A 16,669-nucleotide genomic window follows, 5' to 3' on the forward strand; every position below is an offset into this window, starting at 1 on the left:
ATGATCCAGAGTTTCAGTTCACTCATAACTCTATTTTCAAAACCTTTGAATTTCACCTGTTGATTTTAACCCCTTTTCAAAGCCATTTTCAGTCTTTATTTCAAATTTTTCGAAACTTCAAAGTGGGGCTCACTCAGTTGGCGCCATATCTAGAGGAGTTCTGACCCAGTCAGAACTCTGTGCCATTTCAAAACTTTCATTTTCATGTTTACTTTGAATATCTTTTGAGAAAACTTCTTATTTTCAAGTTTTAAAATCGCTTTTTGAAAAACCAAATGGGGCCCACTCAAGGTGGCACCACATTTGCAAAAGTCAGGGTTAGACTAGGGTTAGTCAGTATTCTAGTTAGGGTAGGAGGTTAGTATGTCTTAAATTGATTTTAAAAATTCATCTTTACTTTGGTTTTAACTAGTGATTTTTTTAAAGTTTTAAAATCAGGATTTTTAATCCAATGTGGCCCAGTCTAGGTGGCGCCACATTTGGGGTATTTTAGGGTTTTGACTGGGGCTTAGATAGGTTAGTAATTAGGTTAAATCCCTTTAGAAAAATCGCCCCCCACTAATGATTGTGGATAGGTTTTAAAAAGGGCAAGTTTGGAATTAAGAAAAATCTTAATTAACCCTAATTATTTTCTATTTAAAGAAGTAAGAGTGGGGGGGGGGGGTCAACCCCTATTCCCTGTATTTTATTTTATTTTTCTATCATATTAATGTTTATTTCGTATGTTTCAGCATTTAATTAAATTTTGTTTTGCTGTTTAGGTATTTTTTATTGTTTTTCTCATTGTTAAATCATTTTTTTAGAGTTTTCTTAGATTTTCGTGTGTTTTGATTTTAGATCCATAGAAATCATGTTACTTCGTATTTAAATATTTGTTAGAAATTTCTGATTTTTTTATATGCAGTCCACGGATGTGTCAGTGAGTCTCTGTAAAAATAGTAGAGGTTTTGAGAACCTTGTTAAAAAAATATAAAGTCGAATAATGATTCATGTTGGTTAAAATTGTTATTTATATTCAAGTATAACTTGTAGTTGCGTTATTTTTGTCATCCAAGATCCGATTTAGGATCCGTAAATTGCAGTAGCTTCATAATAGAGTATATTATTTACTGTAAAATTTTCATGATTTTATGTCAATGTTTGTATTTTTCCTCTGTCAGAGAGTCAGATCAACTTCTTGGAACTTGTTATGTCTTATTAAAACACTACATCAACTTGTGTTGATTGAATCTCCGTTGATCGTATCTCCCTAATCGGAGATTCAATTCATGATCTGTAAAAAGAGAAGTTCATTATTTATATGTCTGTTATTCACTGCTGAAATCTCATAAATTTTTGATGTGTTTTGTTATTTTTCTCTTTATTTAAAATCGGAAGTGTATATTTTAATAAATTTTATATTTGTTATAATTGATCAAATATTGCTGAAATGACATCTCTCTAACTGGAGATGGTTTTTCTGATTTATAAAAGAGAGAATCTCTGTTTTTCTATCTAATAGTTCTTTGTAAAATTTTATGAATTTCCATGGTAAATTGTTCCCTGATTCGGGTCTAACACTGAAACAGGTACGTGCCCGCATGTAAAAATAACATATTTTAGGATTTTTTTATAATTTTCATATTAAAATTATGTAAACATTTGATCTTTCTATTTCCAATCTACTTTTAAGGTTATAAAGAGTACAAATGTCGATTTTTATCAATTTTGGATATCATTTGATGCTTGGATGAGTTAAATTGCAAAATAGGGTACCCGTAGGATTCCAAAACACTGCCAAAATCATAATTTTTATGATATTTCTGATTTTTTTATTATAAGTTCATGTTTTTAGGGTTTGTTCATGTTCAGAATCATGCTAGGACACCTCATGTTTGATTTAGCTGTTATTTGATCTTATCTAATCCCAAAATCCTAAGTTTTTACCAAAATATTTTTTGAAAATCTTGATTTCAAGGCCATAGTCTTGCTATCAGAGGCATTTTGGTCATTTGACCTCAATTTCGAAATCCCTACCTTGGATTTTCTTATTTTCAATCATATCATATCATCTTGTGTTTGATTTGTTCTCATTTGAATTTCAAAATTTGCATTTTATGAAATATCTTTCTAAAAAACCTTGGTTTCAAGGCCATAGTCTTGCTATCAAGAGCATTTTGGTCATTTTGACCTCAATTTCGAATTTTCAAATCTCATTTTCATATTTTCAATCCAATTTCATCATTTATGTTTATAACAAGGAAGTATGAATTGGGTTTATATTTGGATAATATCTGATAATTTCCCAATATTTTCAGATAAATCCAGATAAACCTACATTTTTATGTTAACTTGTTTTCTAGTTTTGCAGGAACATTCAAGAAGAAGACTTTTCTTTATTTTCCTTTATTCAATTCAATGTAATATCAAAGAGCTAATATTTGGAATAAGATTTACCTTTTCTGCTTAGAATAGGACTGCATTGCATATAGTTTAATTTTGCAAATTTCAATATCTGATGTATGTCAATTCAGGTATGTTTTTATAAATCCATCATAGTCTACACGAATGACATGTGCACAAGCTCTTAGGGAGTTGACAAACTTGGTGGAATTCGTATTTATGGTCATAGTCAGAATACGAATGAGACCAAGATTTGTGATCTTCGTATTTGCCACATTCAACTTACACTCTTAGGCTAACTTCAAAATGCATTGTATTTCTCAAAAAATATAAAAAGATTTTCTCAATTCTTCAAAACAATGTCTTTTAAATTCATATTCATTCATTTCATTCAATTTGCAAATTCCAATTCTAGTTCAGAGAAATTGATTTTCTCAAAAAATTTTAAGTCTTACTCAAAAATTGATTTTCTCAAAACTCCGAGCTTTCAAATGGTATTTCAAGTATTTCTCAACTTCAAATCACGATTTTCCAAGTTATAATATCTTCAATTTCAAAGTTTGAATTCAGAGAAATCAAGTTTTTCTAAAGTTATTTGAAATTCCTCATACATCGGTTTTCACAAAGCACTTGCATTTCTTTAGAAATGTTCTCTCAACAAAGCTCACGATTTTCAAAGTGTTATCTTTTTCAAGAATTTTTCAAGTATTTCAAATCTCAGAAGCATACATCATGTCTTCAATCTGCATTTTTAGAAAATTAATAGCACATGCCTGATTCTTTGTGCATTTAGGAAATAGAACATGATTTAGATAAGTTGAGCAAAACAAAATATTGGATTGATCATTGGTTCAATTACCCCTGGTAAAGGTGCCAGGAACGGTTGAACCTCGTACCGAAAGACGAGTCTCATTCTACGAAATTTTCTTGCATTTTAAAATGGAGGCGAGTTATTTTTCAAAATCTTTTTTAAAGGTCAGTTTGACTTACAAAAGTAAAATTTTGTGATGACAACAACCTGGTACTAGGGATGTAAATGGGTTGGACTTGGGTTGAATCTAGGCATTATCAAGTTCAGACCAATCGGGTCTAAACTAACCGTATTCAGAGTCGGATGGAATCAGATGAAATTGAATCCAGATCTGACTAGCATAAAACCCAACATTTACACTTAATCTGATTCAGGTTTTAGTTGGATTCTGTTCGGGTTTGAATAAAGCTTTAATGGAAAAGGCTAGTAATGATTAAGAAGAATGTTTGAGCAAAGCCCTACAAAACATGAGCCTACTGCACATTGGTATTGTAGTTGCTATATACAGCAATGGACACTCTTTCAAACTTATGTCACGAAGACACGAGGATACAAGGATGTGTGTTTGACTCACAAAATCTATTTTTTTTGGAAAACAGGACAAGGGGACACGATTTTTTAATATTTTAATCAATAAAAATCTATTTTGTTGATATTTAATTGCTAAACATGCATTTTTATTGAAATAATAATTAAAAATATTAAAATACAATTAAAATATAATCAATATGTGTTGGTATCCGTGTTTACATGTCCATGTTTGCTCATGTCACCCAAGACTTGCCACCAAGACGGGGCCGTCTGTTTGCATTTTGAATGAATGCCACGTAGCATATAAACTTTTCAAAATACAAAACGGACGGCCACGATGTTGACATGAGAAAAAAAACTCATGTTCAGCACTTCAGCGTGACCAGATCTGCTTCCCCGTCTATGTCTAGGGATGTCAACAGATTGGATTTTATCCTATATCCTACTTTGAATAAGCTGATCCATTAAGTCCAATCAAATCCCATTAATAATTGGATTTGGATTGGGTTTTGAGCTTTGCTACTGAATCGGACAGATATTCTGAGTTGACCGATGTCTGAATCCAATTACATTCTAGAAATTAGATTTAGTATAATGAACCTTTTTCCATCCCAATCTGAAAGCCAATATCTGATTAGTCGGATCTGGTACTGGCCACATCTGACCCAAATCCCAACCATTTACATCCCTTGCTATGTCATATGGACATGGACACAGACACTGACACACACAATATAGACTAGAGGCATGAATACGTGATATTTATGAAAATTAGAATAAGCAGATACATGTTTTCTAAACTTTCAGTATACGGAAATTATATTTTTAATAGATTTAATATATAAAATTATTTTTATTAATTATAAAAATGCATAAAATCTATTACAAAATATAAGTGGTACTGTCAGACAAGTGTCATAGCATGTTTGTATGCATCACTTGCCCTTAGGCATTAGAGCTTAAATAGTGTGTCCCTGTGACATATATCTCAGTTTGAATCTGTAGCAATAGCAAATCCACTCACTCCAAAATGGGCTAACCACCACTTCTTTTTGGACACCAGATGAATCCTGGTCGGACACAATTGGCATGGATGTGGATCTAGACTGTGGGTACCATGATGTTTCAATCAGATATGGACCTGAATATGACCCGGTAAATCATCAGATCTGGGTCCTATGCATCTTGCGTTGACTCCAGCATAAAAACATGACTTCCTCACATCTAGAGAAACAAATTGGATCCAGATAATACACGGATTTGACTCACATACTCCAATATGTTTTGCTGAAACCTGACTTGGGTTCAACCAATAACTACGGAAGTGTTTGGGAATGATCCAAACCACAGATATGGGTCCACGGTCAGGTTGCAGTACAACCTGGTGACAGCATAAGCACACGGTAAGCTTTGTCTCAAATAGTATTATACCAAACATATTCATTTATTAATTTGGACAAAGAATTTGACTGTAAAATTAAATATAACCGATAAACAAATCAGTGAATTAATTAGGACCAATCAACACATGTTAAGGATTTTCCAAAAGATCCTTCCAGCTGGTACATTTAGATACATCGTGAAGCTAAGTTATTTATAATTATTAGGATGTGCATTGACTTGATATGCGTCAATGCAAAGCTTAAAATTAAGCAATCACTGATTAATTGACATCACTATTTGTCCTCTTCTTTGCATTTACCTTAGTGGGGGTACGGCCCTTTCAACATTAATTATTAAAAAGTAAAGCAGAATTATATATATATATATATATATATTTGCCTGCATCACACCCGATTGATTCTTAACACATTATCTAATGCAGAACATGACATGACATGATATGAATGCATAAGTAACTTATTATCTTTTATCAGAGTTTTCTTTTGTATGCATATTTTTATTATATGCACACAATTTTAATTTTACCTTTCATTAAAACTCGCAAATACTAAAAAACATGTATAATAATTTTCGAAATTCAAGTCAGGAATTTTTCTTGTAGTTTTTTGCACACTTGTATTTTATTACTGGGTTTCACAGTTAACCCTCGACCAATATTAAGAATTAACACCATCCATTGAAATATTAGAATTCAGTATCTAATATCGAGACACTACGAAAATCAGTATCCACTAATGTTATTTTCTTTATATATCAATAACAACAGTTGCGTATATACACTACCCCTAAAAAAAGTGGCGAAATCTTCCTAAAATCGTAGCTGGAAGGTGAACCACCTAATTGAGTTCAATGATACAATCTACAAGGTTATATGAATTGATCATTCAATTCCGACATACAAATAGGTTTTTATAAAAATTAAAATTCGACGCTCTAAGATTTTTATGAATATTTTAAGCTTAAAATAAATTTTTTTATTAAAAAAAACATTATCCCAATGTCATTTACTAATAAATTGATCATGTCGAACACATCTACAAGGTTAGATTTAAGAAAAACAACACGAAAACCCCCATTCAGTGGTAGGCCAAAAAAGTGGTAAACAACTACCACCTACCTACTATATATATATATATATATATATCAAGGAGATCGTCCAACTAAAGAAAGGTCCAAAATCTATGATAATTGATGATGTTTCTTCTTTAACAATCGAGTTTTTCATTGATCGAACTTTACATATTGGATTTTTATTATTGATTTAGTGAGCAACATGTTTTGAGGCTTAGATATGTTTTTTAAAGCACTTAAAACCAACTTCGTGCATACATTATATTATAAAAATTTTCATATTTCAAAAAACATACCTATAAGCTTTGGTGTAAAGTATATTTCTTATTAAATAAATTATAAAAAACAAATATATGAGGAGAAGGAGAGCCCTATCATCGTTGGTTATAGATTTTGGACCTTCTTTTGATTGGACGGTCCTTCTTATATATATATATATATATATATATATATATATATATATATATATATATATATATATATATATAGAGAGAGAGAGAGAGAGAGAGAGAGAGAGAGAGAGAGAGAGAGAGAGTCACTAGAATATGAGAACCACCCTGTGAATCGTGATTTTTATAGATTTTTTATTCTTTTCTCTTTATTCTAATAGTACGAATGTGATCTTACATGCTTTTTTATAATAACCTGCTCTTGAATCATCCAATTTTAATGCATAAACAAGATTTTTTAAGGCTTTAAAATCATGAGTCATAATCTTCATAAATTTTAAAGCATTCAAAAATCACATTTTTTCATTGAAAATGACTTTCTCTCTCTATATATATAGTAATAAGTAATTGCGAAATTCTTAGAAATGCAATTTCGAGTGCGTTCATTGCAAGAGTAATGGACACTCAATGTTTTTTCTGCAAAATTGTCAAAACAACATCAAATCATGCAAGAAAAGACCCTTTAGTGGCAGTTCTCGCCCATCACTAAAGGTGTCAGTTCACTAAACATAGTTTTATTAATGTTGGATGCATCCATGCGGCTTTATGGCCAGTTCTTGCATGCCGCTAAAGGTCCCAGTTCAGTAGGGTGAGTGCCACACTAAAGCCCTAAAAACAGAAGGAAATGCTTTTTTTGCACGTTTTTAGCGTGTTGGCCGTTTATAATGCCTTGTTGGTTCATTACATCCATTGAAAATAAGATGAGAGAGAATCGTTAAAGGTGGTTTCGACATATTCGACGAAAGCTTAACGATGCTTCAGTTAAAAGGATAGAGAAATGGAAAAATGAAATGGAAAAATATATTAGTTAAAAAAGGTCAAGGTAGACCTAAGAAGACTTATGGAGATGATAGTAAAGGATATGAATGTTTTGAACTTCAACGAGAACATAGCATTATTGGATAAAAATGATTACACGAATGATTTTCTTTTTTTTTTCCATATCGCCTACCCTAATTGTTTTTGGGATGAAGGCGTAGTAGTAGTTGTTGTTATATATATAAAATGGTCGGTAGTTTCTTTAAGCCTCTGTGCCTCCCTTAACAAACCCGAGCTTTATCGCTCCGGCCTCCGCACATCGACACTCTCCTACCTCTTACCACCTGTTTTTTCACAGCCAACTCCTACAAATAATGGTGCGCCATAAATAGTTAATCCATCATCAAGCGCATAACATCTGGAGAAGCAGTGAAAACAATGTTTCTCTAAAATTTTTTGGTCCGCTGCTAGTGTGGGGACCACCATCAAAGGAAAAAATCAGACCTTCGTTCATTTTTCCAACAGTATCTTTTCATACCTTACATATCATGTGCTGTTCATCAGAGTCAGACTGCTTCAGTTGTGACCTCTCTCTTTCCACATCCTCTTTTTGGGGTGGTGTTTCTTTGTTATTTTTCTTTGTTGGGTGATTGAGAACAATAATCCAGTATGCACAGATTGAATCCCAGAAGGGTTTCTGAGAAAGCTGGTGAAGACGTAGACTGGGAATTAAGGCCAGGAGGAATGCTTGTGCAGAAGAGGGATGATGGGGTGCTGCCTTTTGGGCCTCTGATCAGGATCAAGATCTCTCATGGCTCTTACCAACATGAGATTAGCATACCCGCCCAGGCTACTTTTGGTATATGAAACAATCTTTTTTTTTTGGTGTCTGTAGATTGATTGATGTGCACAACTTGGTTGTTTGTATTTTTTGATTTGTGGGTAGTTTTCATTTTCTCCATTTATATTTTCTCCTTTTTTTCTGTCTAGTTTGTTGTTCAATTCCTATAGTGATGGACAGTCTTTTTCGTGTTTGTTGGGGCTTTCCTTCTGAACCAAGTGAGGGGAATTGTCTGTCTTTACTTTGTTCCTTTTTGTTTTTTATTTTATTTTATTTCTGGAGATGGATAGGTTGGTGAGTACGCTTTTCTTGTTTGCATATGAAGTTATAACATGTTGGTATTTGTCATTTTCTCCACTTGAATTACAGACGAAGGGAATTTGGAAACCATTGTTTTTTTTATATCTATTGATGGATACGTATATCCTGATTACATCCTGTTTTTTGTTTGAATGCAATTTGTGGGGTAGTTTCGTTATTTTCTGTTTCCTTCTTGTTTTTAATCAAATGAAGGAGATTTGAAGAAGGTGGTTGCCCAGGAGACGGGATTAGAGCCTCGAGAACAGAGGCTCTTATTCAGAGGTAAAGAAAAAGATAACCATGAGTGCTTGCACATGGTTGGTGTTAAGGACATGTCAAAGGTGATACTTTTGGAGGACCCTGCAAGCAAAGAGAGGAAATTGGAACAAATGAAGAAGGATCAAGGGATTTCCAAGGCCTGTGAAGCCGTTGGTCAAGTTAGAGCAGAAGTGGATAAGCTCTCGGAAAAGGTAGCAATTCTTTGTTACGATTCCTGAAAATTCCTCCATGTTTTAGAAGAGGGAGCTAATGTGTTTGGTTTCTTTGTTGGATATTGGTGCTTGGCAATGTTTTCTAATGGTTTGAGTTGCTATTCAAGGTGTCAGCCTTGGAAGGGGCTGTACGCAGTGGCAGGAAGGTGGCTGATAAGGAATTTGTTGTGTTGACGGAAATGTTCATGATGCAATTATTGAAGTTGGACAGCATTGAGGCTGAAGGAGAAGCCAAAGTGCAGCGAAGAATAGAGGTAATCTCCTGAAAATTGCACCAACATTTATGGTCTCTTTGCTACTTGGTGCGACTGCGAACAATACTTGAATGATATTATAATTAATCTGAACTTCCTTTATCTTAAGTCGGTCTGTATTCTTTTCCCCATCATTATTAACGGGATTTAATTTTTCTATACCCGTTTATGTTGGTCATGGAAGGTCCTATTTGCTGGAATATGGTCTATAGCTTTTGAAAAGTTGCTGGAATGAGGCATGACTTCTGACATTTTGCAAGATCAGTTTTAGAAAGGGTATCTTAACCCCATAACTTGGCTTATGATGTTATATGGCTTAATGTGTGTTTATATGTCTTAGAAATTATTGTCTGCTTAGTTATGCAATATCTGATTCAACATTTCCTTATCTATAAGCAATATTTTTTTAATAATCATGACAAGGTGAGAAAATTAACAACTTTGAGTAGGTCTTTTCTTGGAGAAGATTTCATGTCGTAAATGACATTGCAAGCAACATAGGTTGATCCTTTCTGCATCTTAAATGAACTACGTGATGACTGTTTGAACGTCAAGATCTTTGGAGTTAGAAGCCATTATGAAACTACTGTACAATACTGAATTCTGATGCTAATTTGTGTTTTCTTGCTTTCAGTTTCTTTTATCAGTTACAAGTTCATGGATATGTTACTAATAACAGTTTATTACTACAGCCCTTTTGTTTGGTCAAACATATTTTTTAGCCCTTCTATGTTTCTTGCTGAATGTGAAAGTGTTTTTACCAGGAAGCTTCCTTAGTTCACTTTTCGCGGAATTTTAAAGATAAGATTCCTTAGGCAACATGATCAAACATGCGTATTAATCTTTAGAATGATTCAAGACAGGCATCTTGGCTGTCCTCTCCCATCATTGTGAAAATCTATTATGTCGGGATATATTGAAACATGGTGGAAAACCATTAAGAATTTGATGATAAATAGGACAATATCATAAGACTTATGCCCACCATTTTCACTGCTTCCTGCATTTAACTTGCAATTCTAGTTTTCTAATTCTCTGTATCTACAGTTAATTGAAATTATTTATAAGTTTTTATGACTTTGTTGCTGAAACGGATGAGTTGTGGAATGAAGATGCTATGTCTTGCATTCCTAACTCTTGGCTGATTTTGATATAGTTTGCATCTTTAGTGAAAACATTTACTTTAACTGTTATAATTCATAGAACGACATTATTTTCTAGTTGTGTCATATTAGAGTATTTGATGAGAAGGTTGATGTGCTCTATGAATACCACTAGAATAACTTGCATATGCAGGCACTATAATAACTAAAGATAATCCCAAGTTTGTAAAAAGCTTCAAAACCCACTGATGGCAGGACGCTAGAAAGGTATTAGTCAAGATAAGAAGTGTATTATGTCATGTGGAATTGCTTTGGATGAACTTTCTTTATGTTAAACATTTCCATTCTATCTTGCTGTGATAACATAATAATTAGAGTTAACAGGCTTGATGAATTTTGTCTTTTTCATAAAGCTAAAGTTGGTGATGAGAGGAATTATTTCTCGAAATCCAATTGCAATTTATGCACATGATCTTCAGTCATGAAAACTTGATTACTTTTGAACTTTGGGGATCATATGAAAGTAGGTTGCTTGTAAACAGATGCTGATTGCACAAGTAGGCTTATAAAGTTCAACCATGGTCAAATGCTTTATGGACTATGTCACATGGGTGCGGGTGCGGGGGTGCGGCACTTTCAAAAACCTTGGGTGCGGCAATATATATATATATATATATATATATATATATATAATTTTTAAGTTTTATCAATTAACAACATTAACACTAATGAAATAAAAAACAATTATTACAATATCATCAATCAATTCATCATGCATGCAATAAATTAAATTAACAATCTACAATTCTATTCTTCATCATAAAAACTAACACCACAATTAAATCAGGTAAAAGCCCCAACAAAGTGTTGCACAGCTCAACAACTACAACAAAAACAAGCAACAATATGCTGTATCAGGTAAAAGCCCCAACAAAGTATAAATGAAATAGAGAATCACATCACACACAAGCAGTCAACACTAAAAAGTGGCTGGTAAACCAACTGAAAACCATTGACTTAGCCGAAAGAATAGCATTAAAACATGAAGAAATACAATACCAATGCTAAAACAATAAGCACATTGCCCAAACTCAACACAAAGAGGATCGTGCCCAATATAGCCTGAAACTAGGCTACCGCCTGCAAGAACCCTCTCAAAAACACGTTAAATCTCACCCAAAGTGTCAACTCTGTTTACACAAACAATTTTCTCACACTTATATATAAAAAACAACCTGAATGATGTTATTCTCTCAACCAAAAACACTGAAAATTGATCAGATTCAACAAATTTCTTGAACAGGAGGTTTCTACAATCCAGCAATCCTTGGAAAATTCACCAAAAATCCAATACTTCTCCAAATCACCTGAAACTTGGTTAAAATATCTTCTAAAAACACAAGCTAGTGAATTCCCCACTCAAAACCCTCAAAACTGACATGACTGTACCACTTGACTCCTCCTGTGATGACGTCAACGCAGCACTGGCCCGATGGCCGCGCAACTGCGAAGCATCATCCGTCGATTCCGACATTGAAAATATTAGTGCAGGAAGGAGAGCTGTTTCGACTCCCCACCTGAGCCAACACATACGGAACATCCGAAAGCCCACATAGTGGCAAGGGAACCAACAATGACAACTTTGCAGTGTGGCCTGCCAAACCGCATGTCCAAGCCCTCTGGCAAGATGCACAAGGAACTTTGCAGTTGAGTCGTTAGCACCGAATAGAGACACGATTCCGCTGCGACAAAGGGAAAGCAAACACAGAGACCCAAAAAAGCACAAGCCGTGTGCACAGAGACCCCGACATTCTAAGAGGGAGAGAGGAAAGACAGAGAGGAGAGCAGAGGGAGTCGGGGGCATACCTGGAGCGGTCGGCGGCGGCGGAGCGGTCGACAACGGCGTCGGGGTTGGCGGAGAGCAGAGGGAGTCGGAGAGGAGACAAAGGGAGGATTAGGGCAAAAAAAATTTGCCCTAATTCTCCCCTCCGCAGCCCATTTCATCAGGCAGATTTTTTTTTAATAAAAAACTGGACCAAAATGACCCTGGGTGCGTTGACCGCACCTAAGGTCGGGTTGACTGCATTGGGTGCCGCACCCACACGTGCACCCGCGTCTCATCGCATCGACGCGTGCGGCACCTAGTTGGCCGAATCCCTGTGACATAGTTTATGGAGTATCCCATGCCTAGTTTACTATATGTGTTCAGTTTGTCAAAATATTTTGTCATTCATCTATTTATTCTTGGCACGGAAAAAACTGTTCAATAACATAGTTTCAAACAGGTTTTTTAACCTGCTTGCTTCCATTAGTCTCTAAGTGTTAAGAATGATCAGCTATGTCACATAAGTGTGGGTGCAAGTGTGAGTGTGAAGGGTGTGAAACGGCAGTTTCAGAAAACTTGTGTGCGGCGGTGCATATATATATATATATGGTGTGTGTTTACATATTTATGTATATAATAAAGATAAAACTGAACTTGGTTTGGGTTAACCAGTCCAGTTTTGGATAGAAATGGAGGGTTTGCAGCAATTTGTTCCCGTCTTTTCTTTACCTTAGGGCCATTCTAGCTTGGATGTCCCATTGTTTGAAATTTGAAAGTAATACCTATCTATTTTTCCTTTATAATAATAATAGTAACAATTATTACTACTACTACTACTATTCTTATTGTTATTAATATTATTATTATGTGTGTGTGTGTGCATGAAATAGTGTATACAAAATGGAAGCAATGGCCTTGAAGTCATGATACATGTATGGGGACGGAGACAGGGAAAAGAGTCATGGTTCTCTATTTTCATTGAACTAGTTCTCTAGCACAGAAACTTATAAACTATACAAGATTGCAAATTTTATTTTTAAATCGTTTCTTGTAATTCTTACACCACCAGCAACAAATTTGAATAATCAATAATGGATTCTCTTTCTGGATCCAAATTTCAAACTGATCAACATCTGAGTATTGCTAAGTTCATACATGTACATTCCTAGCAAAATTGACTATGCCTAGATCTCTTTAAGACAAAGAAAAGCTTTAGACAATCTTCCATGAGTGCTTGCTTAGGAGAGTGCATGAATTGACTAAACATACAAAATTAAGATGTCTAGTCTTGTTTCTATCCTGCAGCTTGGCTAATCAAAGAAAAAATTTCCTATATGCCTTAACTAGGCACCAAGGCAATCAATTTCTTTTCCTATATTTACATAACTTGTGATATTCCACTTTTATATTGGTGTATCATGTCTCGCACCAAGGCTCAACTAATTAAGTAGGTCTAAGGTTTTTTTTTTTTGAACTCGAGCAGCCAACCAGGCCTAAAGAAATATCTAAAAATCCTAGACTATTGATACCAAATATTTCATCTGGCAGGCTTTGCAATTCTCCATGAATTTTGAACAGTCTCTCCAAATATTATATAATAATAATCTATATAAGTAGAAAACTAAGGCAGCTATTTGCCTTCATGTTGCTTTATAAATGTTTTATAGTTTTCCTTTATGATGCTAATTTTATTTGTTGCACACTCTTGAATTTGTGCTTTGGAAGGTTGTTTAAGGCCATATTTTGTATTCTAAGATGCAGACACATGACCTCTATAAACATACAAGCCGGCGTGCATGTGCAAGCATCTAATGTAAACACATTATCTCTGTACACACACATAGGCACGCAGGTACTGACATTTCTTTTGAATTCTTGTGTGCTCAAATCTTTTCAGAATAGGAAAAAGCTCCAAATATCATGATAAGCCAATAATATCACAATATTATCATGTTATTTTCTTCAAAAAATTTGTTTTTTGTATTTCTTATTGTTAAGAAAATTTGATAGTTCTTTATGAGAAAACCACTCATTTTTTAAATTCTCTAGAAGAAAACCTTAGCTGATTTTGTTGCCTAGGCCCCAATCCTCAATAAGATACAGGCATGGCCCAGCTATTTCAATTTCCTAATAAGCCCTTTGGTGTTGAACACAAGCTTGGTCGGTCCCAATTTGGTTTGCAGCCCTACTTATTAGTGCTATTTCATTTGCATGTAAAAGTGACATTGATCTATTTATTTTTCCTTTCTTCTTTTTGTTTGAATTGATTCCATTGCTGGTTGTTTTCCATTCCCACACTTCATCTATTTTAATCTGATCTTAGCTCATTTTATGTTTGTGTAGCTTGGGTGCTACATGAGATGACATTGATTCACTCAAGTTGAAAAATTCATTATTCTAAGTCCAGATGGCTCAAAACTATTAAACCGAAGTTATTTTGTGCAAAAAGTTTAATGGAATGTCTTAGGGCATGATCTGATGTTTAACTTCAGAAATCAAATTTGAAACCACAAAAGGGAGAAAATTTTGGGAATGGTAATATGGATTCGTGGTGGCTCCTACTTGAAGGTTTTATGTTGATGGTTTTACGTGCTTTACTAATTTTAAAACTTGAAATATTGCTTCTGAACAAATTCAGTTTCTAAGGTATGATTTTATTTTGAAAATTTACAAAAATATAATGATTTTTATGTTGCTAAATTAACCTTTATGCCTTAAATAGGTACATGTGCCCCTTTAATATGACACTGTTTTGACATCAGTTCCACTTCTCACATATAGCCCATTAATGAGTCTGTTTAGTCCTGTCTGTGTGAGAGTGACCATTACACGGCTGCAGCAGCTGCTGTAGGACCGTACCATTCTTATTGCCTGTGTTTTATTTATCTTATTAATATATATATATATATATATATATATATATATATATATATATATATATGCTTATATTGGATATTTTTTACTTCCATATTCAGAGTTTCTAAGAAGGGAAATGCTTGAATTTTAAATAAAAATAAAAATTTATTTTTGAAGAAGCATCTGTAAAAGTAATTTTTACTCATATCACTTTATTAGTCCAATTTATCAATTTTGTGTTGTCTTGTATGTTTTTTCAAGAACAAGTTATTCTGAATTGTATTGCAGATTTTGGTTGGGATTTGCATAAATTGGTTTGAGCATTTTCTAGAATAATTGTAGTCCATCAGAATGGGTAAGAATAATGGAAGGATGTGCATGTGCAGGTCCATGTATGGGTCTCTGAGAGAGAGAGAGAGAGAGAGAGAGAGAGAGAGAGAGAGAGAGAGAGAGAGAGAGAGACCAGTGTGTGTGCATTCATTCATGTGGAGAGTTCTTTCATTTCACCATATCACATGCAGAAACATGTAGCTTAATTCGATTGTAAAGGATAATGACACTTAAGTACCTTAAAATACAATCTAGTCATCATTACTGGAGTATAAACCATGAATGGAAGTTGGTGAGGGTTGTTCCTTGTGGCATGGGCCATTCATGAGTCAATGAATCGGTATTTACTGAGAGAAGTTTAATCTGCATGGTCACTGCATGAGAGTTATGGCTTGTGATGACTGATGAGATGACCTTTCTCAACTCATCTCCTTTGTTTTTACTTGTAACTTTCACTCAGGTGCGCAGAGTGCAGAACTTTGTGGAGACACTTGATATGCTGAAGGCAAGAAATGCAAATCCCTTCAGCAGCAGTAGCAACACAGTCTCCGTGACCACTAAGTGGGAGACATTTGGCTCTGGTGTAGGAAGCCTGAGCGCTCCCCATCCAATGGCATCATCAACAAAGATAACCCAAGACTCGGAGCAGTTTGGTAACACTATCTACTGACTTCTAAATCCAGTTTATTCAATGATGTATGATTTTAAAGAAATACTCAATGTAGTCAATGTTGCTAATCTCATGCAACCGCTTTATGTTTTATGGTCATGGCCTAAACAAACATTATGTTATTATTGTTCATATATGAATTTCTATAATTTTAAGCCATGCAGGCTATTTCCAGTTTAGAGCATATTAAGATTCTGAAATGAGACGTATTTGACATCTTTGGAAATTGTCGTGAATTAAACTTCAGACCATCACCTCTGCCCTTCATCTTGTGATGAATCATTTTGTGATACTCTGTACCTGTCTTTATCACCCCAAAGTGTATATGCCTCTTCTCCGTGGGATACATTTCATGAGCTCTTCCTCTTTCATCATTAACAGGTATTAAACACACTGATCACTAGTGAGACAAGGGATGTATGTGACAAGTACTAGCCAACTGCTTGAGAAATCAGATACCAGCCGTACTATAGAAATCCCAATGTAGTTGGTTACAGGAACATATTGTAGAATGTTGGATGAGCAAATAGGCCTGTGAATGCCCCAGCCTTGGTTCCCTGCAATGACATGTGTGCAGTGCTCCGAGATCATT

At 34.4% G+C, this 16,669-nt stretch overlaps 1 protein-coding gene across 2 annotated transcripts; it reads left to right on the top strand.

Moving 5' to 3' along the window:
* Positions 1-7,981: 7,981 nt before the first annotated feature.
* Positions 7,982-16,253, top strand: LOC149843922 (BAG family molecular chaperone regulator 4-like). Of its 2 annotated transcripts, XM_090000164.1 has the most exons (5): positions 8,019-8,266; positions 8,398-8,466; positions 8,762-9,018; positions 9,147-9,293; positions 15,868-16,253. In XM_090000164.1, exons 1-5 carry the CDS (start codon positions 8,077-8,079, stop codon positions 16,075-16,077), a joined length of 873 nt encoding a protein of 290 aa, XP_089856290.1. In that variant the 5' UTR covers positions 8,019-8,076; the 3' UTR covers positions 16,078-16,253. The 2 variants fall into 2 exon arrangements, with proteins under 2 accessions (XP_089856292.1, XP_089856290.1); XM_090000166.1 differs by lacking the exon at positions 8,398-8,466 and having other exon boundaries at positions 7,982-8,266.
* Positions 16,254-16,669: the final 416 nt, after the last annotated feature.

This window comes from Nuphar pumila, chromosome 3 (genome assembly GCF_984573655.1).
Source record: "Nuphar pumila chromosome 3, dmNupPumi1.hap1.1, whole genome shotgun sequence".
Taxonomy (NCBI): Eukaryota; Viridiplantae; Streptophyta; class Magnoliopsida; order Nymphaeales; family Nymphaeaceae; genus Nuphar; species Nuphar pumila.